The sequence below is a fragment of the Dasypus novemcinctus genome, chromosome 3 (genome assembly GCF_030445035.2).
Source record: "Dasypus novemcinctus isolate mDasNov1 chromosome 3, mDasNov1.1.hap2, whole genome shotgun sequence".
In the NCBI taxonomy this organism is placed as follows: Eukaryota; Metazoa; Chordata; class Mammalia; order Cingulata; family Dasypodidae; genus Dasypus; species Dasypus novemcinctus.
The window spans coordinates 115,064,551-115,077,809 of NC_080675.1; the positions used below are offsets into that span (position 1 = coordinate 115,064,551).

The 13,259-nt window shown below is 41.4% G+C and overlaps 1 protein-coding gene across 2 annotated transcripts in view; it reads left to right on the top strand.

Annotated features, from left to right (window-relative positions):
- TUBGCP4 (tubulin gamma complex component 4) overlaps positions 1-13,259 on the top strand; it is a 42,312-nt gene that overhangs the window by 25,048 nt on the left and 4,005 nt on the right. The window contains exons 10-14 of one of the 2 annotated variants that reach the window (XM_004466723.5): positions 7,173-7,223; positions 7,636-7,741; positions 9,265-9,372; positions 9,844-9,982; positions 12,734-12,911. In XM_004466723.5, the coding sequence (XP_004466780.1) occupies positions 7,173-7,223; positions 7,636-7,741; positions 9,265-9,372; positions 9,844-9,982; positions 12,734-12,911 (582 nt within the window). Of the gene's footprint in view, positions 1-7,172; positions 7,224-7,635; positions 7,742-9,264; positions 9,373-9,840; positions 9,983-12,733; positions 12,912-13,259 lie in introns of both variants that reach the window. The other variant, XM_004466722.5, reaches the window with a different exon arrangement.

The window sequence follows — 13,259 nt, forward strand, 5'->3', positions numbered from 1 at the left end:
ACATTTGCTACTCATCCGTTCTTGGATCTCTCTTTATCTCCTTTTTAACTTTTTAAAAAAGTATCCTTACTATATGAATCTATTTATATGAAGTTCAAAACCAGTTAAAACTAATCTGGTGTTAGATATCAGGAGTATTTGCCCTCAAATCAATGGAAAGGGCATGAGTTGGGCTTTCAGGGTGCTGGTAGATTTTGTTCAATTTCTTGATCTGGGTGCTGGTCATACAGGTGTGTTCAATTTGTGAAAATTCTCTAAGCTCTAAACTTATGATTTGTGCACTTTTTGGTATGTATTTAATACGTCCACAAAGTTTTAAAAATTAATACCTATTTGATCATTTTCATTGTTTTAATTTATAGTTTAGTTGGTATTGCTTGTATAGAACAGTGGCATTAATTTTTTTAATTAATTTATTTAAGTATATCACTCATACATAAACATACATAAACAGTAAGTGTATAATAATAGTCGTGAACTTACAAAACAGGACTCTCATAACTCACCCTATCACTGTAACTTGCATTGTTGTGAAACCTTTTTAACTAATGATTAAAGAGCATTGTTAAAATATTACTAACCAAAGTATTTTTCCCCCAACCAATCCTATTATCTTTATATCATGTATATATGAACATACATAAACAATTAAGTGTATAGTAAAAGGTATGAACTTACAAAGTAAACATGCATAACATCATACAGGGGTCCCATACATCAACCCTCCACCAACACCTTGCATTTTAATGAGATGGTTGTTACAAATTATGAAAGAATATTGTCAAAATCTTACTACTAATCATAGTCCTTATCTTACATTTGGTGTGTTTTTCCCCCCATTATTATTTTTTAAATATATTTTTTATGACAGAAGTTGCAAACTTACAAAACAATCATGCATGTGTAGAGAATTCCCAAGCAACACCCCTCCATCAACACACCACACTAAGGCGGAACATTTGCTACAGATAAGATATCGTTTGATTGTTAGCATGTCCACAGTGTACATTTGGCTCACATTTTCCATACTGCCTCATTATCAACGCAGTACATCTTTCCATAGATGCAACCATATTATATTATTACTGCCAACCATAGTTCGTAGGCCACTCCAGCTGAATTTTTTCCATGCTTCTCTACATTCCCAACATCCTGCAGTAGTGATGTACATTTGCTCTAGCTCACAAAGGACACTCTTGGATCTGTACCATCAGCCACAATTCTCATCCACTCCTTGGTTTACCATGCTATTCAGTTCCTAGATTACTCTCTAGCATTCTGTCAATTGACATTTACATACCTAGACTACAATTTTCAATGTCATTCCCATTTATAAACTAGCTGTTACTATGTGTTACCATCTACTCTATATATTTCCACACTTTCACAGTAAAGCTAATTAAAACTTCTGCATACATTAAACATCAGTAGTCCATTCAGTCCTCCTCTTATCTCCTTTAAGAATTCACCACCTACCACCAGGTGTTGAAGATATTTTCCTACAATTTCTTCTAGAAGCTTTATGGTTCTTGCTTCTATTTTTAGGTTTTTGATCCATTTTGAGTTAATTTTTGGATAAGGCATGAGATAGGGGTCCTCTTTACTTGTTTCTGCTACAGATATCCAGTTCTTTCAGCACCATTTGCTGAATGGACCGTTCTACCCAAGTTGTGTGGGTTTGACAAGCTAGTCAAAAATCACTTGACCAACATGTGAGAGTCTGTTTCTGAACCGTAAATTTGGTTCCATTGGTCTGTGTGTCCATCTTTATGCAAGTACCATGCTGTTTTTACCACTATAGCTAGGTAATATGATTTAAAGTCTGGAGATGAGAATTCGCTTTTCCTTTTTATGAAACTTCTGGCTATTCAGGACCCCTTACTCTTCCAAATAAATTTGATGATCATATTTTCATTTTTTTTAATGCTGGTGGAAATTTATTGGGATTGCATTGAATCTCTGTATCAATTTGGGTAGAATTGACTTTTTTTTTTAAGATTTATTTTTATTTATTTCTCTCCCCTTCTCTCCCACCCCCCTAGTTGTCTGCTCTCTGTGTTCATTCACTGTGTGTTCTTCTGTGTCCACTTGTATTCTTGTCAGCAGCAGCAGGAATCTGTTCTCTTTTTGTTGCATCATCTTGCTGCATCAGCTCTCCATGTGTGCAGTGCCACTCCTGGGCAGGCTGGACTTTCTTTCACGCGGGGCAGCTTTCCTCGTGGGGTGCACTCCTTGCATGTGGGGCTCCCCTACATGGATGACACCCCTGTGTAGCATAGCACTCCTTGCACACATCAGCACTGCACGTGGTCCAGCTCATCACATGGTTCAGGAGGCTCTGGGTTTGAACCCTGGACCTCCCATGTGGTAGGTGGACGCTCTATCCATTGAGCCAAGTCCGCTTCCCAAATTGACATCTTAATGATATTTAGTCTCCCAATCCATGAGCATGGAATGTTCTTCCAGTTGGTTAGGCCTTTTTAAATTTCTTTTAATACTGAATTGTACTTTTCTGAATACAAGTGCTTTACATTGTTGGTTAAGTTTATTCCTATTTGAGTTTTATCTGTCATATTTTATTTTTGTCACTCTTTTGACACTTTTAGTTACTTTTATTGATATAATCTTCATTTCTAGAGTCTCTCCCAGGCCTCTCTCTCCTGTCTTTCCAGGCTGTAGCAAACCCTTTACTATTTCCTGAAAATCTCGTGTCTTGCTTAGAAATTCTCTCAGTTTCTGTTTATCTGTGAATATTCTAATCTCGCCCTCATTTTTGAAAGACAGTCTAACTGGATATAAGATTCTTGGTTGGAAGTTTTTCTCTTGTAGTATCTTAAACATATCAGACCACTGTCTTCTTGCCTCCATAGTTTCGGGTGAGATATCAGCATTTAATCTTACTGGATATCCCTTATATGTTATGCATTGCTTTTCTCTTGCTGTTCTCAGAATTCCCTGTCTTTGGCATTTGACATTCTGATGACTTTGTGTCTTGGAGTTGGTCTATTCGGATTTTTTTTTGGATGGAAGTACGTTGTCCTTCTCGGACTTGGATATCTATGTCCTTCAATAGGGCTGGAAAATTTTCTACCATTATTTCTTCAAATATACCTTCTGCCCCTTTTCCCTTCTCCTTCTAAGACACCCATGACACATGTTTGCACACCTTTTGCTGCCATTTAGTTCCCTGAGACCTTGTTCAATTTTTCCCATTCTTCATCTGTTCTTTTGTATGTTCACTTTCTGAGAAGATTTCTTCAAGCTCACCAATCCTTTCCTTTGCCTTCTCAAATCCGCTCTTATATGATTCCAGTGTTTTTTTAAATTTCATTTATTGTACCTTTCATTCCCATAAGATCTGCTATTTTTCTATGTATACTTTCAAATTCTTCTTTGTGCTCATCCAGTGTCGTCTTAATATCCTTAATCTCTTTAGCCGTCTCACTTAATTTATTAAGATTTGTTTGAACATCTATGATTACTTGTCTTAACTCCTTTATGTCATCTGGAGGCTTATTTTCTTCCTTTAACTGGGCCATAGCTTCCCATTTCTTGGTGTGGATTGCAATTTTTTGTTGGTGTCTTAGTATCTAGCTTACTAGATTATTTATTCTGGGTGCAGTTTTTCTCTTTAGGGCTTCCTTCCCTTTCTCCCTTGCTAGTTGTGCAGTAGGAGCCAAGCATGTAGTTGGTACTGTAAGCTGTGGAGGCTCAAGCTGCCTGTTTTGCCCAGGGACTGATAAAGCTTCTCCCACCTTTCTCCTTTGCCACAGGTAAGGACAGAGCCACAGTCTTGTGTAATAATCCAAGTTGTGCATGCCTAGACTGGCTGCTCAGAGAGACTGATGAAACTTCACGCCCCTTCCTCCCCTGCCTGGGATAGAGGTGGAGCTGCAGGTGTGGGCAGTAATCTATGCTGTGCACGTCCAAGATGACCGCAGTTGCCCCCGTAGACTTCTGATTTTCAGTCTGTGCCAGCCAAAGGTACCTGCAGTTACCTGGATAGGCTGGTGCGGGCCTGCCAGCCTCCTCCCTGCCAGAGGTGGGGCTGAAACCTAGGCTAGGGCTGCAGGCTGATCTCGGTGAAAGAAACCAGTTCCTACCGTCACTGTGATTTTTGGTCCTGGCTTCCCCTCAGGCTGGGGGCAGAGTCAAAATGGTGGCCACTAGCCTCTTCCCAACTTGGGAGATTCACACCCCAGCTGTTCCCAGGGTTATATCTTAGCCAGCTGAGTCTAGTAATCAGTAGCCAAAATCAGCTGCCAACCATCTTCTCCTCCCCTTTCTGGGAAATGGAGCTTCCAATTTCAGCCACAGAATAGCTCCTGGGGTGGCTCGTGCCACCAAAATAGGATAATCACTGGCCTCCGCAGCTTGGCCGGTAATTTCCAAGAGAGGATGGTGCAGGTCCCCACAGCTTCCCCACTGCTGGAGGTGGCGCTGGGGCCTAAGCTAGAGCTGCAATCTGGTCTGGATGGAAAGAAGCCAGTCCACCACACTTCCTTTCCTGCCAGGCACATAGTTAAAATGGTGGCGACCAGCCTCTTTCTGACTTGGACAGGCTCAAGCTTTATCTGTTCTCAGGATTATACTGTAGCCTGCTGAATTTACTCATCAGTAGCTGAAGTTGGTGCTCAACCATCTCTTCCTCCCCCATTTTTGGGAAGTGGAGCTTTCAATTCCAGCCACGAAACAGCTCCCGAGGCAGCTTGTGCCTCCAGTGCAGGATGAGCACTGGCCTCCATGGCATGGAGTGCTCTACTTACGAGTCTTCTCTGCAGATGGGCAGTCTCCTCCTTCCATTCCTTCAAGGATGTTGCAGGATGCTCTTCTGGCCTCCTGGAACCCCAAACAGGTGCTTCAGCTAGCTCCAGAGAGCTCTGGGTGTTTGCTAACTACCCTGTAGCAGGAACTGACTCTGGGAGCTCCTTACTCCACCATCTTGCTGGTTCTCTCCAGTGGTATTAATTTTGAAGGTTAACCTTTTCTCTGGCAATTTGTTGAACTATTCTAAATTCTAAGTTTTCCTTGATTGTATTGGTTTTCTCGGTAGATCATATCATCTGTAAATGAGAGTTTTACACTTTTCTTTCAATTTTTTTTTTAAATATTTATTTTTATTTATTTAATTCCCCTCCCCTCTCCCAGTTGTCTGTTTTCTGTGTCTTTTTGCTGCGTCTTGTTTCTTTGTCCGCTTCTGTTGTCGTCAGCAGCACGGGAAGTGTGGGTGGCGCCATTCCTTGGCAGGCTGCACTTTACTTCGCGCTGGGCGGCTCTCCCTACAGGTGCACTCCTTGCGCGTGGGGCTCCCCTTCGCGGGGGACACCCCTGTGTGGCACGGCACTCCTTGCACGCATCAGCACTGCGCGTGGGCCAGCTCCACACGGGTCAAGGAGGCCTGGGGTTTGAACCGCGGACCTCCCATATGGTAGATGGACGCCCTAACCACTGGGCCAAAGTCCGTTTCCCTTTCCTCCAATTTTTAAACAAGTTTTTTTTTTCCTTTTAGTTGGCTAGAATTCCTAATACTGATGGGATGGCCCTTCATAAATGTCCCAGACTGGGGCTAGGGGGCCAGGCAGGCCATTTGGACCAGTCACTGGATGCTGGCTGCCCTCCGGGAGGGAGTGAAACCTTGGCCAAGGGCAGTTATTGTGTTCAGCAGCAGACTAGATACTCCCAGCGGCTAGGGTAACAGGTACCTCGTTTTAAAGGGGAACCCTAAAAAATCCACTCAGTCTGTTCTAAAACTTAAGCTTCAGATGTTATATGTTGTCTAGGCTGTTGCCTTTTACTCCTCGTGTGTCTATTTATTTTGGCTGGTATGTATTCCCCTGCAGGTATCAGCTGCTTTGTCTAGTAACATGTATTGGAGAAGGACTAAAGACCAGTTCCTAGTAAGTGTCAGTTCCAGTGAGTTAGGAGAACTGCTATTGATCACTTCAATGGGAAACTCTTTTTTTTTTTTTAAAGATTTATTTTGTATTTCTTTCTCTCCCTTCCCCACCCCACCCCGTTGTCTGCTCTCTGTGTCCATTTGCTGTGTGGTCTTTTGTGTCTGCCTCTATTCTTGTCGGCGGCACGGGAATCTGTGTCTCTTTCTGTTACCTCATCTTGCTTCATCAGCTCTCTGTGTGTGCAGCGCCACTCCTGGGCAGGCTGGACTTTCTTTTGCGCTGGGCAGCTCTCCTTACAGGGTACACTCCTTGCTCGTGGGGCTCCCCTACACGGGGACACCCCTGCGTGGCACAGCACTCCTTGTGCATCAGCACTGTGCGTGATCCAGCTCCACACGGTCAGGGAGGTCCTGGGTTTGTACCGCGGCCCTCCCATGTGGTAGGCAGACGCCCTATCCATTGAACCAAGTCCACTTCCCGGGAAACTCTTAAAATCAGGATTTCATGTATGATATTGATAATGGAAATGCAGTTGAATTTTTTTTGTATATTAATCATCAAACTTAGTGAATTCTCTAGTTCTAATAATTTATATGCCACTTCTCTTGGACTTTGTATGCAGATAATGATATCATTTGTTAGTAGTGACAGTTTTGTTTCTTCCTTTTCAATTATATTTTTAAAATTTTATTTTCTTGTTTTACTATACTGGCAGAGTCTTTAGTACAATGTTGAATGACTTTAATGGTATTTCTTGTAATTTTCACCCTTAAATAAGATATGTGCTGTGGGTTTTTTTGGATGATACCCTTTATCAGAATAAAAACACATTTCCTTCTACTTCTTATTTTCTCTTTCCTTCCCTCCATTCTTTCCATCCTTTTAATCATGAATAGATGTTTTAATATTATCAAGTGCTTTTTCTGTATCTTATGGGATGATCATTTGGTTTTCTCCTTTAACTTTTAATGTGGTAAATTATATTTTTAAATGTTATTTTTAAGATAAAATTCATATAACATAAAATACTAAATTTTTACCATTTTAAAGGGTAAATGGTTTTTAGTATATTCACAATGTTGGGTAACCATCACCACTATCTAATCCCAATATATATCTCTCTCACTCTTTGTTTTAAATGGTATAAAATTGACCCAACTTGGTCCTGGCGTATATTCTTTTTTCAGTACCTTGCTGGATTTGTATAGAACCATTCTTTGCAGAGGTTTTCACTGTAATGAAATTTTGTCCCTGTTTTGCTGATTCTATTCACAGCATCTCTGGAAGCTGATGGTAGAAGAATCTGATTTACTGGGTCAGCTCAAGGTAACAGCTTAGATGATACTGGTGGGAAATGACTGTCATTCCCTAACCTTTCCTGAGACTACTGGTTACCTATACCCTGACTTCCAGAGTGGCCTCTTATGTCCTTATCCAGTTGAGCAAACTGTACCTAAAGCTACAATTTATTATAATACAAAGATTTGGGTGTACATTTTCTTTGGTATAATATGATTGTGTTGCCATTGGATAACTGATACCAAACACACACCAGTCATCCCGCCATGAAGAACTGCTAAGTATGCCCCTTTAAAATGCCAAAAGCCTATATCCTTTTGTAGGTTGGATTCAAACTAATAAGACTGGAAATTCTATTCTATGTAAAATTTCCTTAGGACAGTGAGGAGCTCCTGGTTCTGCTCAATTACTGAATTGTGAATTGAAATTCTTTCCTCAGATCATTAAAGACTTTTACCTCCTGGGACGTGGAGAACTGTTTCAGGCCTTCATTGACACAGCTCAACACATGTTAAAAACACCACCCACTGCAGTAACTGAGCATGGTAATTGCCCTCTTGCCCTGAGAATCACCAGCGTATTGAAGTTGCACAGTGTTCTTGGCTGCTGCCAAACCATTGAATCCTGTTCCACAAAAGAGCAGCCTGGTGAACTGCAGAACAGTGTTTCCACAGATGGAAGGCCCTCCTGGCTGGGTAGGCCTTTATGCTGAGGTCATTAAGAGCAGCATCTTGGCCTGTGACCCTTCCTGGAAGAATCAGTGCAGGCCTTTAAACCAGGTGTTCTATCTCATTGGATTATAGCCACATATACCATATGGGACATATTGGGACTTATTAGTACTTACAGTGTTGTATTAGACATCTTCAGGTTGTGAATGTTGGAAACCTATCCTGAACTAGCCTAGGAAAAAAGGGGAATGTATTTGCTAATGTGTCTAAAATTCCAATGGGATAAAGGTATAGCCAAATAGCTGACACTACAGACTTGGATTCTACTCGGATTCTCTATCTCTTACCTATCTTGTCTGGGCCTCTTGTGTACTCTAATTGTCTTCCAGTTCCATCTCGGAACATGGTCACCAAAAGTGATCATGCCTAATAGTGTCCTCTACTGGAGGTTTCTCTGATAGCAAGTTTAAAGTGCCAGGGGAAGGGCTTTGATTGGCCTATCCCTTTATCAATCACTATGTAGTCATTTAGTAGGATATAAGTCAAACAGTAGGATATACTTGGCTGGGTAAAGTGTCTATTCCTTGACCAATCAGTGACCAATGAGTTGACCATTCCCATTCAAAACACATGAGTAAAGCTGGTTAAAAATCATAACCAAAACAAGAAAATGGGGGGGGGGGGGGAGGAGGGCAGGGCAACTATTTTCCTAGCCCACTAAAACAACAGATGTCCACTGTACTTAGATAGGACTTTTTTGTTTGCAGCCTAACACATGCACTTATGCAAAGGGGGTAAAAAGAGAAAGCATTTACTGATTCATATAATTTAAAAACTCAAGAGGTTTGATGGCTGTAGGCAAAGTTTTATGCAGTGACTCACATGGTGCCTTTAGGACTTGGTCTCTTTCGGTCTTTTTACCTCTGCCTTTCTTCTCAGGCAGGTACTCTCCATATGGCCTCCAGCATCACCAAGCTTACATCCTACTAAGTCTTTTTTTGTTTAGAAAAAAAGAGATTCACTCTTATAGGAATAGAGCTTCAGTGCTGGATTGGCTTGTCTTAGGTCATATTCATATCCCTAAATAAATAAATCCCTAAATAAAATACTGTAACAAATTAGAATATTATGTTCCATTTGATCATGCATGGCTCACCACCTACCCCACTGGAATTATATGGATTGTGCTAGGCAGGAGCAGTTCTCCAAGGAAAATCAGGGTACTGTTTCCAGCAAGAGAAGGAGGAACGAATGAATGCTAGGCAGGCAAAAGCAATAGATGTCTACTCTGCCCCACTGTTAGTGTTAGGCAGGTTGGGGAGAAGCAGAAAGCTGGAGGAGTCTGGGTTTTCTGTGTAGCCAGGCATTCTTGTCAGTCCCTTTGTTTTTTCTTGCAGATGTGAATGTAGCCTTTCAACAGTCAGCACACAAGGTACTGCTAGATGATGACAACCTTCTCCCTCTGTTGCACTTGACAATTGAGTATCATGGAAAGGAGCATAAAGGTTTGCCAATCTTTCCTGCTACCTTTCTGCTCCCATTGCTTATCGTCAATTTTTCCATTTCTGTTTCCATCCATCTCCACAGAAATCATAATTTTCTATCTTAGAAATCATCTAATAGAGTACCCTAATTTTTAAGAGGTAGACCCAGGGAGATTGAGATGCCCAGGCCTCTTTTTTTTTTTTTTTGCTGTTGTGCGGTTGCAATGGTCCATGTTTATTTTTGTCATTTATCAGCTCCAGACTTTAAGGCTGAAAAAAGAATCTCTAAAAGATCTCCCAAGGGAACCTACATGGAAGCTTCCTTGCCCTCTGCCTTTGTGTCCCCTTTGTGTGTCTGATACTGCAAGCTTGAGTGAGCTCTTATTTTATGAATGTCATTCACCTTATTGAGGCCCTGGTTCTGGCTTAACAAAGTCATCATCATCTTTTTAAAATTTTCTTTTCTATTCTTTCTTTCCTTGATCATAGCAGATGCTACTCAGGCAAGAGAAGGGCCTTCTCGGGAAACTTCTCCCCGGGAAGCCCCTGCATCTGGATGGGCAGCCCTAGGTCTTTCCTACAAAGTGCAGTGGCCACTCCACATTCTCTTCACCCCTGCTGTCCTGGAAAAGTGAGTATTTCTGAGTTTCTCACAGGTAAATACTACCCACCTTACTTCAAGGAGAGAAATGAGCAGGAATAGAATTGATGGGAGCAAGATAGCCACTCAAATGGTTTAGCAATCTATGTACAATCAGAGGTTACAAACTCAAAGGCTTTTGGGGCAAGGCAGATAACATTAATAAGTGAAGCTGCAGGCATGACCCAATGGGGGGGAATGGATGTTAGTACACTCACCTAAAACCATCAGAATTAAAATTTTAAAAATCATAAAAATAACAAGTACCTTTGCAGATTGCCAGTTTGTACACTCTGGAAAATGCAGTCTTGGGCACCAGTAAGTGTGGCTCTTGATAATTCCATCAGATTTGACAAGGTCCCTCCCTAACTTCCATAATTTTTTGTTGGTTGGGAAAGTCCTTCTTCTTGAATATTTGCTGGGGATATAGCTTTTAGCCACTAGGGAAATCATTACATTGTTACTCCCTCAAGGAGATGCAACAGGGGTAGCCAAGCAGGGGGGATGGAATTGAGGATGGCCAAGGTGGTAAGAGACTTTATCTGATCAGCCTTGTTTTTTCTCACTAGAGCCTGCCAAGTATCACTGCTTGGCCTTGGTCAGGACATACTGTCCCCCAAACAGAGGGAAACTACAGTGCTAGAGAAAGGAGGTACAAGAAGGCATACATGGCAGTAGTGGCCTCTGAAATTCATTCCCACACCATTTCTAAGGACTTCCCAAATCCTGTTACTGGTTAAAGAACTGGTCCCTGGCCTTGCATGGAGAATAGAAGCTGACATGCTCAGTGATGCTAGAGGAACAGAGAAAAGGGAAAACAGATAAACAAGAAGGCCGTCTCTTCTTACAACCTTCTCTCTTTACTCTGTTTTTCTTCACAATTCTCTCTGCTTTTGGGGGGTGAGTAGAAAAGCTCAGGGTATCACAAACTGTGTATAAAATGGAAATGGCTCAATGAGAAGGTTCTACGGCAGGTTCAGAGCTGATGGCCACCTAATTAAGCTGCATGGATCTTGTCCAAAGAATCTCAGAAGCACCACAGCTTCCACAGGTGAAGAGTCCACTTTACCTCCTACCTTGATATGCCCTTGACACCTTTGAAGAAGTTGAGTTTAGAAGTATTTTCTAACTTATGAAAATTTCCAAATATAAACAAAAGCAGATTAACAAACTCCTATGTACTCATTATCCAGCTTCAATAACCATCAACATTTTCTTTTGTTTTTTTCAATATCTTTGTTGTTTTTTTCTCTTTTCTGTTTCTTTGTTTTATTAACCATCAATAATTTTGCTACTCTTTCATCTTTCCTCCCCACCAGTATTTAGCTAGAGCTTTTTAAAGCAAATCTGAGATATGTCATTTCACTCCTTCTGTGTACAAGTCAAAAAAAGAGTATATTTTTAAAACGTAACTGCAATGCCATTATCAAACCAACAAAATAAATAATTCCTTCTAATATCTAGTCCATACTGAAATTTCCCTATTTGTCTAAACAATGTCTTTTTATAGTTGGGTTTGTTCGAATCATGACACATTTCACTGTTCATTAGAAATAGGTGGGAAGCAGACTTGGCTCAACGGTTAGGGCATCTGCCTACCACATGGGAGGTCCGTGGTTCAAGCCCCGGGCCTCCTTGACCCATGTGCAGCTGGCCCATGCGCAGTGCTGATGCACGCAGGGGTGTTCCCCGCATGGGGGAGCCCCATGTGCGGGGGTGCACCCCGTAAGGAGAGCCACCCAGCATGAAGGAAAGTTCAGCCTGCCCAGGAGTGGCACTGCATACACACAGAGCTGACACAGCAAGATGACACAACAACAACAAAAAAATGAGACACAGATTCCCGGTGCCACTGATACACGGAGAACACACAGCAAATGGACACAGAGAGCAGCCAACTAGAGAAGGTGAAGAAGGGAGGGAAATAATAAAAAAAAAAATCTAAAAAAAAGAAATAGGTAATTGGAATCAGATTGTCTTCTGCAAACCTGCCTAAGAACAAGCAGGTGGATCCATTTCTACCAGGAACCAGCTTCTCTGCTTATGTGTCTTCTCAGTATAGGGTCTCTGCATTAAGGAGTTAGCCCCTGAGTTTGCTGAGAGTTTCATCTTAGCAAGGTAAACTATTTTATTTTACCTTCCTTGGGCTTCAGAGACAGAGAACAGGATTGATCATAATCCTTGGTTCATAACACTGAGTTTTGGTCCATGCCAGACACTCTTTCCTTCCTTCCTTAACACAAAGACACACACACACACTCAAACTCACTAGCCATAAAACCCATTCCCACCACAAAAACTGGAATATTGATAATAGGTCCATCTACCCATGTGCTCCTTCCCCACCTTTCCCCCTACCAGAGTAACAACTATCCTAAATTCTGTTTTCTTACATTACTTTTTATATAGTTTTATCACACATACACACATTCCCCAAAAGCATGTATTTTTGCTTTTAGTTGCTTTAAGCATGATAAAAAGACAGTGTTAGGCTATATATAATCTTTGGAGCTTTTTTCATTCAAAATCACATCGCTAAGATTCATTTCATTGTGTTATATAGCTGAAGCTCACTCGTTTTTACTGTTATATAATAATCCATTATATAAATACATCACAATTTATCCACATCCTTTCCTTCCTGCTTTTTATGATTAGGGACAGGATGCACAAAGTCCTAAGGGCTAGTATGAGGGTAGGGGTGAAGTTTTTAACTTGAGTCATTTAATGTTTCTGTCCTAGGTACAACGTTGTTTTTAAGTACCTACTCAGTGTGCGCCGGGTACAAGCTGAGCTGCAGCACTGCTGGGCCCTACAGATGCAGCGCAAGCACCTCAAGTCCAACCAGACCGACGCAGTCAAGTGGCGCCTAAGAAATCACATGGCATTCTTGGTGGATAATCTCCAGTATTATCTCCAGGTCTGTGCTGAGGGATAGGTAGAAGAAAGGAGTATGGAAAAAAAAAAAGTCTATGAGGTTGGTAGAAAACATTGAAGAGGGACTGCAATCCTACATTTGGAATAATGCTGGGGTTTGAGAAAATTCAGGGGCTATATCACAAGGCATGTTTCTTGGGGGTATTTTTAGCAAAGAAGAAATATATAAACGGAGAATAAAGAATAAGGGTCTTGATCAACAATGCATTATTTAATTATTGTTGACTTGACCCTTTGCAATAACTTCTGGAATCCTATAGAACTTACTGACCAAGTTAGTCAGTGAAGGGGAGAAGGTGTGAGTGGACTGTGTTAGGGCAGGTTTGCCAAG